Raw genomic sequence first — 16,486 nt, 5'->3', positions numbered from 1 at the left:
TTGTATTGCGTTGGAGTATGAATAAAAGAAAATACACATTTAATACCATATGCCTGCGCCATAATCGCCCGCTCTAACAGTCAGCTGTCAAACCCATGCCAATATGATCTAGAAATGAACCAAACAAATCCCTACAACCTCAATCTGCTAAGCGGATTACTCGAAAACTCAGACATAGTGCGACATAGTGCATCGATCGCAAGATCAGCATCGTCGGGATGGATGCGATGGCTCGACACGGCAAACTGAATGAAAAGCCTCTTTTCATCGCCTCTATTGACGGGGTATGTGACGACGTGGAAGTGTGGCTGAATTCCCAAATCCATTGTCTTCCACTGCGACGATGGCGTCTCGGTCGCAGGAACTTTGCTTTCATTGCCATCATTGGTAGAGGTAGCAATGGGACTTGACTCGCCCAAAGAACCGCCGAGGTTAATGTTTCCGTCCTGATGTGTGAGGACACTGCCAAACTCTGTGTTGGGCGCCCAAGTTGTGGACTTGGCGAGAATATCTCTGAAGTCCATGTTGGCATGTGGCATACTGCGGGTGTACTGTGCCTGTACGTGCTTCAATAGGTCAAGCACTACCCAGTGTTTGTCCTCTTTGTTGCCATCGTTATGGTTCTCTGCGGCAAGCACAGATGCTGGCAGCGACACCCGGAATGGTGAGACAGTGATGCACGGGCCCGAGATGAGGTCTATGTTTGGTAGCGGCGCGTCACGACCATTGATGATGTGGCCGAATACAATATCGGTGTGACCGCTGGCGCGCGCCAGTACCACGGCCCATGCAGCCTTGACAAGCGTGGCTAGTGTAATGCCTTCTGGAGTGAGGGGAAGTGGAATATCCCGAAGTGGTTTGACGAGAAATTCGGCATCATTCCTGAGCAAGTGTGAAGACTTTCCTCGGCACAGCGCTCCACTGTCGGTCATCTCGGCATCATGCAGATACTCTCTCCAGAACTTGTGTGCTTCACCGGATGTAGTCTGATGGCCTAAACGGTAGCGCAAGTAGTGGGCGAATGAGGGGGCGGTGCTGCTTTCTTGCACTGGGGTGCTATATGCTGATGTGAGATCTTTAGATATCATGGGGAAAGATACGCCATCATATTGAGCGTGCGTCATTCGGACAATAAGCATGTGATCAGACTCAGAACGGGAGACTAGATATGGTTGGAAGTGTAGAGAGCCAAATGGGACTGGCGAAGTAGCGTATTGGTGGCACAGTCTTTCTGAAAAACTGTCAAGTTCTTCATCACAACTAATTTCGATCAACTTGAATGCGGCGTCGCGCAAGACAACTTGCAGTATTACGTCGCGATACGTAGCGAAAACTGTCCGAAGGATAGCATGCTTGCGAACAAGAACGCGACATGCTGCCTCGAGCCGTTTCGGATCGACTTGAGTATTGCTCATATGCAAGCGGCTGTACGTAACATTATTGCCTCGGAGCAGAGAGCTCTGAAGCTCTGTTGTGGGAAGGATATCCTCGACATCTTCTGCCTTGTATCGTGGAATCTGAGCTGAGAGCTGTGCATTGAAAAAGCTAGAGAGGCTATTTATGCCTAGTAATGAGCCCGGGCGGTAGTTCTCAGCCAACGCGGCTGATGCCAATGTCGTAACAACCTTAGCTTGTTCAGAAAGCGTGGGATATTGGAAAATGTGAGATACTGGTAAGTGTAGGCCTTGTCGACGAGCCATAGCTGCAAGCCGCATCCCCACGATTGAATCTCCTCCAAGATGAAAGAAATCGTCCTCTGTACCAATGTCATCCAAGCCCACCTTGAAGGTTTGGGCCCAGAGAGATTGTAGAAGCTTCTCATTCTGTGTTTCTGGCTTACGTTTCAAGCTATTACTTCCGGAGAAGGCTTGGACCTGATCCTTGGTAAGGGTCGCGGCAGCTTCTCGTAGTAATCGCCGGTTGGCTTTGTCACTACTTGTACGAGGTATTTCGGATACCTGAATGAAAACAGACGGAACCATGTAGCTAGGGACAACGCTGTTAAGCTTGCGAGTTGCTGCTTCTTTTTGGGTTAAGAATTCTATGTTAGGTGCCCGGAACAAGGAGCTCTCGAGGCGGTCGTCTGAATGAAGCACATTGGCAACAAAAGCAAAAAGTGTAGGAGGGCTGCCGCTTGGAGCGACAACTTCAGCTACCACATCAGTGACGTTGGGAAACGAATGCCGTACATGGTGCTCAACTTCACCTAACTCAATCCTTTGACCGCGGAGTTTGACTTGCGTATCCCGACGCCCAAGGTATCGGATAGTTCCGTCAGAATTGTACACGACAAGATCACCGCTGAAATACACCCTTGAGCTAGGAAAACCTTCTCTGAATGGACGTAGCCAGATCGGGTTGGTGATGTATGCGGCTGCAGTTTTCTCTGGATCACGCAGATAGCCACGTGTGACCACAGCACCCTCAAGAACTAATTCGCCCGGAACACCAATAGGCGCTAGACGTGTAGGATCAGATGGCATAGTAACCCATCCCACACCTCCAGTCACATGCCCGAGAGTCCCTTGCTTCCAGCCAGTCTCCGACAATGGCCCGATAGCGCAGATAGTGGCCTCAGCGGGGCCATAGGCAGTCACTAATCTCACCTTCGAGGCCCAGGTGCGGACATTATCCTGAGAGATTGCCTCACCTCCAAGAACGACGGTCTCAAGAGACGGGATCGTGTCAGGCTCCAAGAGGGCCAAGAATGAAGGTGTAAACAGTGCCCAATTGACATTGTGTTCTTTCATAAAAGGTACAACATCATTGAGGCGGTCAAACTCTGAAGGGATACAAATGCATCCGCCATTAAGGAGCACACCGAAGATTTCGTATATGCTGGCATCAAACGCGTATGAAGCGAAGTGCAGACCACGTGTATTCTGAGTCATGTATGACTGAGTGCTGTAACCATGTATGCTTGTGGCTAGGTTGGAATGCTCCATGACGATTCCTTTTGGTGTGCCTGTGCTTCCACTGGTGAAGATTATGAAGGCCGCATCATGAAGATTGACTTGAGGTGCTAAGAAGTCTTTGGCCCGAGGGTGCTCACCGGGGATGGGCACAGTGATAATCGTGATGTTTTCAAAGGCCAATGCTTTTTCATGATGAGGAGATGTCAAAATATACTCCGCCTCAGTGCGGTTCAATATCTCCTCAACTCGACCTCTGGGGTGGGTTGGGTCGATATTGACACAGGCGGCTCCGATTCGGTGGATCGCCATCATTGCGACCACTACCCACTTAGACCGATCAAATAGCAGCGGCACCAATGCACCCGGCCGAATCCCCCGGGATTGAAGTTGCTGGGATAGGATACTGGACATAACGTCGAGATCATGGAACGTCAATTCTCCGTCCCATGCAGAGATTGCTGGCGCATTAGGGCGGGTTAGAGCGTGATGTAAGATAGTATCATGAAGGCACATTTCAGAGGAGGGTGGAATATCTTGGTTCCATTTGGCGAGTTGTTCACGATCCTCAGGGCTAATAAGATCAAGTTCACCGATAAGGAGTGGCTTTGATTCAATCTGCGATCGCTGTAGTTGACGAAGCACGTGTTCAAATTGTCGGACCATTCTTGACGCCTCCAATGGTTCTACTATACTCTCATCGTAATTGACAGTCACAATGATGTCACGTTCACCCTTCGCAGGGAGATGGCAGACAATGACAAAAGCGTAGTTGGAAAAAGCGCCATAGTCTTCGTGCTTGGTTGCGGCGTTGGCTAGTAGCTCAACTGCATCGGTACCACCTGGCGCCTGGATGGCTAGCTGGCACTGGAAACTGCAAGCTGTGGATGCTTCTTGGCTAAGTTGGCGCATATTCTGCATGCCATAGTGCTGATATGGCATCGTGCTGACTGTCTTCTGTTGAATGGCTGCCAAAGACTTCTGTATAGTGTCTTTTTGAGAGACGCGCGTGCGTAACGGGAAGGTAGCGAAAGTTGGGCCAGTCATGTATTCTATGCCTCGCACCGGGGCGCTGCGCCCATTAACAGTCAACCCGTAAAGTACATCTTCGGTGTCGGTGTAGCAGGACATGATAACAGCCCAGGCTAACTGAATTGTCGTTGAAGCCGTATACTCAGTCGCCTGAAGGTCAATTGCTGACATCTTATACTCGAGTGACGAGCTTGCATCGGGAATGTATCGGGATGAAGGCAAAGATGGAAAGATAGGGGCATTCAAACCCTCAAACTCGGCTTTCCAGAATTTGTCAGCCCCTCGGGTAGTCGTGATGTACTCGATGAATTGGTTAAAGGGCTGTGGGATTAGAGGTTTGCCATCGTAAGCGGCCTGGGCTTGACTCCATAGTCTTGGTAATGATGAACCGTCATACAGGGCATGATGAAGCGTGAGATGGAATTTAAAACCCCCTTTGGCATTGGGATTCGGTGAGATTAGAGCGAAGTGTACCAGCACGTCGCCGACTCCCATACTGGCGTCTTTCAAGTGAGCTTCGTACGATTCTTCATCATCAAAAGTGTGCCAGACAATCAAGCCTCGGAGAATGACTTGGTGGAACCCTGTTGTGTCAGATTGAATTATACGCGTTCTTAGGATCGTGTTGACATCTGCCGTGTAATTCCATGCAGACTTGAATCTCTCAATATCAACGGCATCAGCCAGCTCGTAGTCGAAGGTCGCAATGTAGTGTCCTGGGCGCTTGGCAACCAAGGCAACCAAGCCTTCCTGGAGAGACGTGCAAGGATATATATCTTCGATCTGGTCAATTGGTACTAGACACTGCTCTGCTGCAAGTTGAACCAGCTCATTTTTACTTATGCTATCGCCAATGAGGGAAAACGGAGCTAGTGTAGAAACCTTTGAAGCCTCGGTCCTAGTAGAGACTGCAGCTAGGTCGGACAATTTAGGATGGCTGAAGATGTCTGACATGTTTATGGCATAACCTGACTCGCGAGCCATGGGAATTAGCGTCATTGCCAGGATTGAATCTCCGCCTAGTCGAAAGAAATGATCATCTACGCCAATGTCCTCGACTTGGAGATCAAATATCTCGGCAAACAAGCGCTGGAAGCGGTGCTCTGCTTCGGTACTTGGTATCCTCTTAGCGGAATTCAACTCCGTGTAGAAACGGATCTTTTCACGCGTAAGACTAGCTGCTGCGATCCTTACAGCTCGTCGATCGGTCTTGCCAGTCTTTGTCAAGGGAATCCGAATGAGAGGAATAAAGATAGTGGGCACCATGAAGATCGGTAATACACCGTCTAGTTGGGACATTGTTGTCACTACGGCCTGTTTGAAAAGGTTATCTGGGACACCAAAGATAGACAAGTCATCTGTCGGCTCATCTTGATTCAACGCGTCGTTCCCGTCTAAGTGGACGAAGGCCATCAGCACGGGTGGTCTATCGTCATCACTGGGTTTGACGACTTCTGCAATAACGTCGTGAGCACCTGGGAACCTTTGTCGCAAGTGAAACTCTACTTCGCCTAGCTCAACTCGCTGACCTCGCAGCTTGACTTGCGTGTCTTTTCGGCCAATATATCTCATTGAGCCATCTTCTAGGTACTGAACAAGATCACCCGTCCGATACAGGCGTCGTGCGGCAGACCCGCGAATTCGTCTCAGCCATGAGGGGTATTCAAGGAATGATGCTGCAGTTTTGGCAGGATCGCCTAAGTATTCTTGTCCAACAATAGGAGATTCCACCAAAAGCTCACCAACGGCTGTGACCGGTACAAGCCGTTCGTAATCTTGAGGGTCGGCGACCCAACATACCGCGCTCGTTGGCAACCCAACGTTGTTGGGATCCTTCTCATCTTCGACGTGGCGATTAAGAGTAGTCAAGATAGCACACTCGGCTGGACCATACAGGTTGAGGAGATGGACGTGAGGCTTCCACTTAGCGATATCACCTGGTGCAATAGCTTCGCCGCAGAGAACTAACGTCTTGATGGAAGGTACGGTCGTGGGGTCAATGATTCGTGTTACTGAAGGCGTCAAACAAGCCCAGTTTGCCTGCAGGGTGTTTATAGCGTCAATCAAATTGGACTGTCGCTCCTCATCTGAAGGCACACAGACACAACCACCGGCGAGCAGAGTCAGAAGCATGTCAGCAATACTAATATCAAATGCATATGATGCGAATTGGAGAACACGAGATTTGTTGTTCAAGAAGAGGCCAATACGATTAGCCTCTGCACTGGTACACCACGAGACGTGGGAGTGAACTGCCCCCTTGGGTTTGCCTGTAGACCCTGAAGTGAACACGGCATCTGCGAAACGTTAACCTTATGTTTCATGTGTATGTGGCTTACTGGGAACTCCCGCAAAACTATCTTGGTGGGCGGTCGATTGATAGGTGGTTTATAGTACTTACTGCGGTAAGGTCAGCCATTGTAAATATGCAAATAGATACGACAGATTTTATACATACCACATGGGATTCTCTGGGTGGACGGTGGATTCGAAAGTAAGCGATTCAGGGCTCGTGCCCCAATTGAATTGGCTATCGCCAATGACAACAACCTGACGACCCAATTCATGGGCAACAAGCGCCGTGGCGTTGGAGGCAATAACTATTGAGGCATTGCAATCATCGCAAATATCCTTCAGACGCTGAACAGGATGAGACGGATCCATCTGAACAAAGGCTCCGCCTGCCTTGAGGATAGCTAACAGTGCAACAGTGGTCCATTTGGATTTTTCACAATAAACAGGTACGAAGATACCAGGGCCGACTCTAAAATTCCGAACCAGATAAGCGGCTAGCACAGTGGCTCTTCCGTCTAATTCAGCGTAAGTAAACTGGCCATCCCAAGCCAAAACAGCCGGCGCGCCTGGCTGGTTCATGTTGCGCTCTTTAATGAGTTCATGGGCACAGCGGTTCACAGGCGAAGGCACAATCTCGTTCCAGCCCATAACGAGGGCGCTGCTATGGGGGCCGAAGAGATTCAAATTGGCTACTGGCTGATCGACTTTGGATGTTATTTCCGATACAGCCTGGGTCAAGGTATCAAGAACGATGCACGCTTGTGCTTCGCTCATTGATGTTGTCCAATAATGTAGTGCAATTTCGACGTTATCACCTTCAGTCCAAACGTTGAGAGTAATATCGTACTGTGTCATTGTCAGTCATACGCGGGGGTAGAGAGCGATTTGGGTACTTGCCTCAGTTGGATCTTCTCCTTTCAGGGGTTCAATTCGTACCGAAGAGGCTTCTTTCGACTTCAGGGCCATTCCTCCCCGCTGCAAGGAAAGAATAGTGTTGAACAGGGGTACGTCTGGCAGGCTAAGTGACCGCTTAATTTCGGCCAAAGAGAGATGCTGGTGTTTTGTATTATGCAAGTAGCCTTCTTGTACAATTTCAAGCAGCTGGCTAAGCGTGATATTGCTGGAAATTTTGGTTCGGCAAACGAGCATGTTGATGAACGGGCCAATGGCATTTTCGATTCCCGAAAGCGGAATATCGCGGCCCGATGTCAAATAGCCAAAGCAGACATCATCAGACCCCGTAAATGTTCGTAGAACCAGACTCCAGGCCAACTGGAAAATGTTTGATACTGTCGATGCATGCTTCTCGCAGAATTTGCGAAGGTTTATGCTGGAAAGCAACTGTGTAGTAGCTGCTTTCATCTTCCGACCGCCGGATTGCTCATTAAGATTGTTAGTTGCGGGAAACAAACAGGGATCGATCCCACTGAGATAACTCTGCCAGTACTCCCTGGCAATAGTAACTGAAAGAGATTGGACATATGCAATATAATCTTTGTATAACAGTTCCGAGTGTGATGGTAAAGAGCCGTGGTAGGCACGATGTAGATCTCTGACCAAGACTTGTAGCGATGTTCCATCAATCAGAGCGTGATTGATCTCGAACAGACAATACAGTTCTTCAGTCGATGAGTGACAGAGCGTAAGATGGTATGGTGGCTGATTCTTAACAGGCACAGTCGCTGGTCGGTTACTTAACGCCTGTAGAGGATCTGAAGAATCTGGCAGAATGGTGATCATTCCATCTGGAAGACGGCGCAGAACTACTTGGTCCATATAGGCCTGGCTTGTCTGACTTGGAATGAAGATTGTTCGAAGAATGGGATGCCTCTCCGCTATTTGATACCATGCTGTGACGAAAGCGGCATTGCTTATGCTAGTACGCGGACTCCTAGCGGTGATCTTCAAGGTGAATCGGTTGTTGTAGATTAGAGTCGCTTTGGATTGACTAAGGAGCATGCCGTTTTGAATGGGCGAGCAGGGGTAGATATCGTCTATGTCTTTGGTTGACAGTTCGAACTCTGGGAGGGTCTTCTGCAACAGCCTATCTAGTGTCACATAGTCCAAAGGCATGAGCGGAAAATCAATAAGAGTGCTAGCTTGTTGGCGGGAAGGTAGAATCAATGCCAGTTCGAGCAGTGATTTCTCATAATTGGCAATCCACTTGTCCACTGGACGAGTATCCCCCGCATGACGGTTGTAGAAAAAGCTGAACCTGAAGCAGTTATTGAACAATGTGGCTGTCACATCGAAAACAGCGAAGCGTGGGGAATTCTCTGCAATATCGAGGACACCATGACTGAAGTCGCCGGGGGTTGAAAAAAGTGCGTCCGTCCGCTCTAGCTGTTGGTATAAGCCGGTGAAGTTGAACACAATCTCAACTGGTCCATCGAACCCAAAAGCGACGCGGCCTTGGTTATTTAGATACCTCGATGTGAAATATGCCCACCCACTCTTAAGTAATTGCCGCCGTTGATCTTTTGTTTGCCGTACAATATCCATCAAGTCACGCGATTGGATGTACGTGGGTGACATAGTTGTGAACCACCCTACTGTACTAGTGACGTCTAACGCCGAATCCCAGACCTCACGGCCATGACCTTCTGAGAAGATCACTGGCGCCTGGTCGCGGTCATCAAAGGTGCACATGAATGAATGCAGCAAGGCAGCCTGGAGGAGCTCAACAGGCTGCGTTTGGAACGCATTATTAGCAGATCCGAACAGAACGCGCGTGATTTCCTCACTGAAAGTGAACTCTTTGTCCACAGCATCTCTCACGAGGTTGGTTCTATCAGTAACACCCCAGTACTCAAGCATTGGAGGCGGAAGCTTTCCGTTGTAGGAAATTTCAGGACCGAGATACTTGGCGGCGTATTCTTCCTGTAAATGTATCCATTTCTGGAACGGGAGAGAGGGCCGAGACTTCAAAGAGCCTGAGTTAAGTACGTCCTCGAGGTCTCTTAGAATGATTCTCCATGAAACTAGGTCGACTACCAAGTGATGTGCGACGACGAACAGGAACTGTGTCTCTGAGGGAGTACTGATTAAATCGGCAGCAAACACGGGACCTAAATTGATGTTGAGTGATGTTTGTGCCGCCTCAATGATATCTTTGGACTCTTCTAGGAAAGTTATCTGATGACTCCGGAATGCAAATGTTGCATCCGTAAGCTCCGGTATGAACTGCTGCCACCTATCGGATCTGCCTTCATCGCTCCCTATATTCTTAAAACGTGCTCGAAGCATATGATGGCGGTTCACAATCATTGTGATTGCTTGGAGGAGTTGTTTTGGGTCTACAAACCGATTGATGCGGAAAAAGAAGCTCTGGTTAAAATGGTGAATGCCATCGGGAGATGAGTCAAAGAACATCTGCTGAATTGGCGACAGGGAAAACGGAGTTTCGGCTTTGAATTCGATGTTATATGCGGATGCTTTCGACCGTGTAGTATGTCGGCTAGTTGAAGATATTGTTTTATAGCGGAAAATGTCTGTTATCTTCACGTCGAGTTCCTGGTTCGCGCAATGAGCTACAATTTGCATCGCGCTAATCGAGTCGCCACCGAGGCGAAAGAAATTGTCTTCCATGCCAATATGCTCAACGTTAATATTCAAGATCTGAGCCCAGGCAGCTTGCAATATCCGTTCGGTATCATTCGAAGGCTGGCTTTTTGTTGCCAATGGGGCACTATATGCTAGAAGCTTATCTTGAGGTAGGACTGCTACACAGTGCCGCAGAAGACGGCGATCAGCTTTCCCGTTCGTGCTAAGTGGTAACCGTTGTAAGGGTAGATACAAAGTCGGAACCATATAGCTTGGCAGCTGTTCATTAAGGAGCGCCTCAGCTTCCTGTGCTGCTGACCGAAACTCAGGTGAAGGCTCGTGGAATATGCCCCGCGAGTCATTAGTTGTGTTGCTCTCGGTATAGACAAACGCAACTAGAATAGGTCGGCGAGATTGGCCGTCAAAGGTTATGAGCTCAACTATTGCGTCGGTCGAATGAGGGTAGCATTGCCGCAATTTGTGCTCGACTTCGCCTAGTTCCAGTCGCTGGCCTCGCAATTTGACTTGAGTATCCTTTCTGGAAATATAATGAAGGCTGCCATCGGCATTATATTTGACAAGATCACCTGTTTTATATAGCCTGGAAGTTGGCCCCCCGAAGTCCCTTAACCAGGCAGGCTGTTGAATGAATACTGCTGACGTCTTCTCTGGGTCGCTGAGATAACCGCGCGCAACGATAGGGCCTTCCAAAAGCAGCTCACCAACAGCGCAAACAGGAACTAACTTGTCATGATTATTTGGGTCAACGACCCATGACCTACAACCGAAGGTGGTACCTAGATTTCGCCCGCTAGTTCTTGTAGTGACGCGTTTGGTTGCGCCGCAGAATACAGCGCACTCAGTCGGGCCATAGGCGAGATATAAATCCACCCTGTCTCTCCACATACTCAACTCCTTTTCCGATACTAGTTCGCCGCCACATATCATAGTTCTCACTGAGGGGAAGTCTTCGGGGTTCATAATACGAGCCATGGAAGGCGTGGTGAAGATCCAGTTCGCTCTCATTCTCGCAACCGCCTGAGCAAGAGACTGCCTGCGTTCGATGTCGGACACAACACAAATGCAGCCACCCTTTATTAGCGTTGATAGATTTTCTGCAATGCTAGCATCGAACGCATACGACGCAAATTGCAGCACCCGGGAATTCTGATTAATGGTGAGAGCTACAGTGTGCTCCCGAGAACTTGTAGCGAATGCACTATGCTCAATCATAACACCCTTCGGCTTGCCAGTTGAGCCACTAGTAAAAACGGCGTAGAGTATGTTGTGCGGAGATGGGATATGTAGTTGTCTATGATCATCCTCGGTCCAGGGCTGTTGATGATCGCCCACGGTGACAATATGACTTGCAAATTCAGAAGCCGTTGGTGTTTGCAGTTTCGATGCTATAATAATGGATGCCCGCGCACTCTGGCATATCTCTTTTAACCTCTGAGATGGTTGAGAAGGGTCAAGAAGAACAAAAGCTGATCCAGTTTTCATGATTGCTAGCATCACCACAGTGGTCCATCTCGACTTTTCAAAGCATACGGGGATGAAAATGTCAGGGCCAACAGCATACTGAGCAAGGTGCAATGCCAGTTTAGAACTGATTTGATCAACTTCGTGGTAACTGAAGCTTCCATCCCAGGCCTCAACGGCGGGCGCGTCGGGTTGGTCCAGGCATCGTTGATGGATCAAGTCATGAACAAGGTGCAACTCTGGGCTTGGTAAGTTTCCACTCCATTGATGCAGCGTTTGGCGACTTAAACTCCCTAGCACAGAGATACTGCCAAGCGACGCATCGGGGTTTGCAATCACCTCGCCGATGGTCCAGCGCAAGGAGTCCGCAATGCTATGGGCAATCTCTTGTGTAATAAACGATTGCCAATACTCTAGGGTCACGTCAATGTGCTCTGGGCCGACAATGATATGAATAGTAATGTCATACTGCAGTTGGGTTCTCGTCAGTTAACTAGTAAAGGCTGAAACAGACATGGTCGAGTAAAGCTTACCTCTGATGGGTCTTCACCCCCGACTACCTCAAGCTGGACTGAAGTTCGCGCGTCTGTGTCGGCGTGCCTCATGTTTTGGAGAGACATGGCCGTATTGAATAGAGCTCGGCTGTCGGGTAGCTGAGCTGCTCGAATGATATCACTGAGTGGGTAGTGCTGGTATTTCAGGCTCTCAACAAAGGTGTTATGATTGTCGCGGAGCATCTGTTTCAAGGATTTCGAGTCGTCCATGTCCATGCGACAGACGAGAATATTTATGAATGGCCCCATAGCTTCTTGCGCTCGAGGAACGGGCACATCACGGCCTGCCGATAGATATCCGAAGCAGACAGCATCAGAATTCAGATATGACTTCAGCACTATGCCCCAAGCCACTTGGAAGATATTCGAAATAGTAAGCTCGTGGTGTTCGCAGAATCGACGAATAGTTGAGGCATCACCCACGTCGATCTCGACTGAACCAAGTGAGTCTTTTGATGGCATCATCTCGTCTACGGCGATGGATGGAAACTGGCAAGGATTAACACCCTCAAGGTATTGGGTCCAGTATTCTTTTTGCGCTGAAGAGGTCTGGCTCTGGAGGTATGAAATATAATCGCGGTACGCGGGCCCAGCGTAACTAGGCGAGCCGTGGTCATAAGCCTGAGCTAATTCATGCAGTAAGATCGCCTTAGTTGTTCCATCAAACAGCGCGTGGCTGATTTCCAGACCGCATAGGATATCGCCGGTAGACGTTGTGCCGATGGACATCCTATAAGGAAGTGACATTTTATCAGCAGTAAGCCTCGGCTGTGTTTCGAGATGACCGAGGAGCCGAGCTGCTGTGTCAGATGGAAGAATGTTCACATCAATCGGGACATTTTTTAGAACTACTTGATCAACAAATCTGCCGTCGTCAGTGCTGCGGACGAAAAGTGTCCTGAATATTGAGTGGTGAGCAACAATGCTTTTCCAAGCTGCAATTACACGCTCAGCGTCGACGGCCCCAGAATTGCCTGCATGTATTCTCCAGATGACCATCGTTTGGTAGTGATCTGGAGATTTGGCCTGACTAAGTAATATCCCTTCTTGAATTGGAGAGCAGGGATAAATATCTTGGATGTTGTTGATTGCGATACCGCTTTCTACGGTGGCGTGGTCTAAAAATTGGCCTAGTGAGTTGTAGGTGAAGTTCATAAGAGGGAAATCCGAAATGGTAAGCTCTAGGGCATGGGTGGGGAGTATTCTCGACATGTCGATGAGGGACTCCTTGCATCTCTGTATCCAATCCACAATGGGCCGATTGGAAGCTGCATGGCGATTGAAATGAAACCCAAAGTGAAGACAACTGCCCTTCATCTCAGCCACTATATCAATGACGGAAAACCTACCAATTTCATCCGATACATCTGATACGCAAGACTCAGGTCTACTGGTCGACTGGAAAAGTGAATCAGAGCGCTCTAGTTGCTGGTACCGGCCAAAAAAGTTAAACGTTAACTCTTTGAGATCGTTAGATAGAGATGCCTGGGCTCGAGGATGTAGAGAAGACGTAAAATGCGCCCATCCACTACTTGGTACAGCTCGGTGCTGGTCTTTGGTTCTGCGAATGACATGGAGTATATCACTACCATCTGTGTGGACGTACATTGGCCACATTGTAGTGAACCATCCGACTGTCCCTGTGATATCGATATTTGATGCCCATGGCTCACGACCATGACCTTCATTCCACAGGGCTGGGGGAGACCGATCGCGAAATGTCTGCGCAAAAGAGTGTATTAACGCGGCTTGGAATAATTCTACCGGCTGTGTCTGGAACGCCCGGTTTGCCGATTCGAACAGGATGTTCGTAACCGTTTCACCCAGGCTAAAGCCATCTTGTGTAGTGTCTTTGACCAAATTGGATTGTCCAACAATACCCCAATAATCATCTGGGGGAGTCGGCATGTCTTTATCCAACCTGACATGTTCTGGATTTAGGTACTTTGTAGCATATTCTGACTGTAGGTCACACCATGTTTGAAAAGGCAGGGATGGCTGCCTAGAGATAGAACCTGTCGTCAACTGCTCTTCCAGATCTTCCAGCAGAACCCGCCACGACACCAGGTCCGTGACAAGATGGTGAGCAGCAATGAAAAGATACTGTTCGTTATGCCCGACAGTAATCAAATTGGCTACCAACAAGGGACCTTTGTGCAAATTAATGGCGTACTGGCTAGAAGTGATAATCTCGCCGGTGGCATTGGTTGATGAGACATGATGTTGATTGTAAATGTAACTCCCAGATATATCATCCATGATGGTTTGCATCCATCGACCTTCCTTATTACAGGAGAACCGGGCTCTCAACATGGAGTGCCGCTTCACAAGTTCATGAATTGCATCACTAAGTGAGACCGTCGAGATGGAACGGGTTATCCGCAGGAAGAAGCTCTGGTTGAAGTGGCAGTCGCCTCGAGGCGCAGCCTCAAAGTATACGTTTTGGATCGGTGAGAGATCGAAAGCTTCGCCTACCCGTTCCGGCTGGTAGTTTGTGGCAAGTGATTTCTGAAGTACGATAGCAAGCTGAGAGATTGTTTTGTAACGAAAGATATCGGCAACGGTGATGCTTACACCGGCAGCACTACACTGTGATGCGACTTGCATAGCACTAATTGAGTCTCCGCCAAGCCGGAAAAAGTTGTTGTGAATCCCTATCAATGAAATGTTCTTATTCAAAACGCGACCCCAGATGCGTTGTAATAGCAGCTCGCTCTCTGTTTCCGGCATTTCGTTGGGTACAGCCGATGAATTGTACAGCTCTAACTGGTCAGGTGTTAGACGTCCAGCTGCCGCCCGAAGCCTCTTACGATCTAATTTCCCGTTTCCAGTCAGAGGCATATCTAGAAGGGGAAGGTAAACCACTGGAACCATATAAACTGGAAGTGTCTTAGATATCTGGGTTTCCGCAAACTGGGCTTCGAGGGAGAACCCTCGGCTGGGCTCAGTAAACAAGCATTCGGTTGACTGGTGTGGCGTCTCATTACCACTCTTTGAGTCCGAAGTGCCCCAGCAAACAAATGCCACAAGCATTGGCTGACGCCCATTGCCCGAGGGTGTGACAATCTCTACCACTACATCACTAGCACCGCGAAAAGAGGCTCGTAGATGTGTCTCAACTTCACCCAGCTCTATCCGTTGACCCCTTAGCTTAACCTGAAAGTCTTTGCGTGCGACGAACTGGAATTCGCCATTGTCGATGTATCGTACCAAGTCTCCGCACTTGTATACACGGCCAGGAGATTTGCCACGGAGTTTAAGTAGCCACTCTGGGGGTTCTATCCAGGCTGCTGCCGTCTTTTCAAGGTCATTAAGATACCCGCGGCCGACAATAGGGCCCTCCAGAAGCAATTCTCCCACAGCTCCTATAGGCAGCAGCTGATTAGGGTCGTCTGGACTCACCACCCACCCGGTACTGCCGAAGCAATGACCTAGATTGCGGCTGTCATTGATGTCCTTTGTTACTAATTGTGTCGAGCACATTATTGAGCATTCGGAGGGCCCGTATGCCAAGAAGAAATTCACGTGCGAGCGCCAGGCGCCAAGTTCCTTTGCAGTGATGGACTCGCCACCTGACACAAGAGTGCGTAGCGTTCTGAATTCAGATGGATTCAGAACTCTAGCCACAGAAGGAGTGAGGAAGGCCCAGTTGGCCTCGAAAGTGGCTACAGATCTCGAAATATCCTGTCTCTGTAAATCCGATGGTATACAGATGCAACCTCCCATAAGAAGCGTGGTTATGTGCTCCATGACTGCGACATCAAACGCGTATGATGCAAATTGGAGAACCCTTGAGGTGGTGTCCATAAGCAAGGCATTTCCGTGAGTTACGGCGCTAGTTGCAAGAGCCCGATGTTCGATAATGACGCCCTTAGGCTTCCCCGTTGATCCACTAGTAAACACGGCGAATACAGCGTCATTATAGTCGCGTGTCTGCTCTTTTTGGGGCGTAGGCTGGTATTTCCAGGTCGCAAGATTGCCCGAATTGACAATGACAACCTCAGGTGCCAGGCTAAACGACAGATCGCTCTTACTTTTCGAAGTAAGAACGACTGTGGCGTCAGCTTGCTTGCAGATATCTTGGAGCCTTTCAATTGGATGCGATGGATCCAACAACATGAACGCGGCGCCGGCTTTCAACACTCCAAGCAAAGCAACAGCTGTCCAACATGATTTTTCAAAACAAAGAGGTACGAGCTGGTTCGGCCCAACACCGTGTCTTCGTAGCTCTGCGGCCACATAAGAAGATAGTTCGTCAAGTTCCCTATAAGTCAAATCCCCATCCCAACTGTTAACAGCTAAGGCAGAAGGTTGGGATAAGCAACGACGTTCAATAAGTTTATCGACGAACTCTTCTATCGGCACTGCTTCCTTCTGGTTATACTGAAGCACACGATCCTTGCTCAGGCTGCCGAAAAGATTTACGCTCTTGACCTCCTGATGCGGGTCTGACATTATGCTGAGCAAGGCTTGTTGGAATGCGTCGGCAATATTCTCGGTCTGTTCATCTGACAAGAATGTTCTAGAGTACTCTAACGAGACCTCAATATCCTTGTTTAAAACGCCGATGTTGATGATAAGATCGTACTATAATTATTTGAATTAGCAACAATGCAGATAAGTGAGCGATGAGATAGATTACTTGCCTCGGTGGGATCATCGCCACTG

The 16,486-nt window shown here is 48.9% G+C and overlaps 1 protein-coding gene across 1 annotated transcript in view; it reads right to left on the bottom strand.

The window, feature by feature from the left end:
• Position 1: 1 nt before the first annotated feature.
• Positions 2-16,486, bottom strand: part of F5B22DRAFT_662528 (acetyl-CoA synthetase-like protein) — a 28,197-nt gene continuing 11,712 nt past the window's right edge. The window contains exons 3-7 of the mRNA XM_047980451.1: positions 11,798-16,405; positions 7,176-11,732; positions 6,403-7,085; positions 6,284-6,344; positions 2-6,203 (exon numbers count right to left, since the gene is read on the bottom strand). Coding sequence (XP_047833421.1) covers positions 132-6,203; positions 6,284-6,344; positions 6,403-7,085; positions 7,176-11,732; positions 11,798-16,405 — 15,981 coding nt within the window. The 3' untranslated portion in view covers positions 2-131. The remainder of the gene's footprint in view (positions 6,204-6,283; positions 6,345-6,402; positions 7,086-7,175; positions 11,733-11,797; positions 16,406-16,486) is intronic.

The sequence above is a fragment of the Xylaria bambusicola genome, assembly GCF_022495145.1.
Source record: "Xylaria bambusicola strain CBS 139988 unplaced genomic scaffold F5B22scaffold_9, whole genome shotgun sequence".
NCBI lineage: Eukaryota > Fungi > Ascomycota > Sordariomycetes > Xylariales > Xylariaceae > Xylaria > Xylaria bambusicola.
The sequence above is the reverse complement of the archived record's forward strand: the minus strand, read 5'-3'. Positions and strand labels throughout refer to the sequence as shown.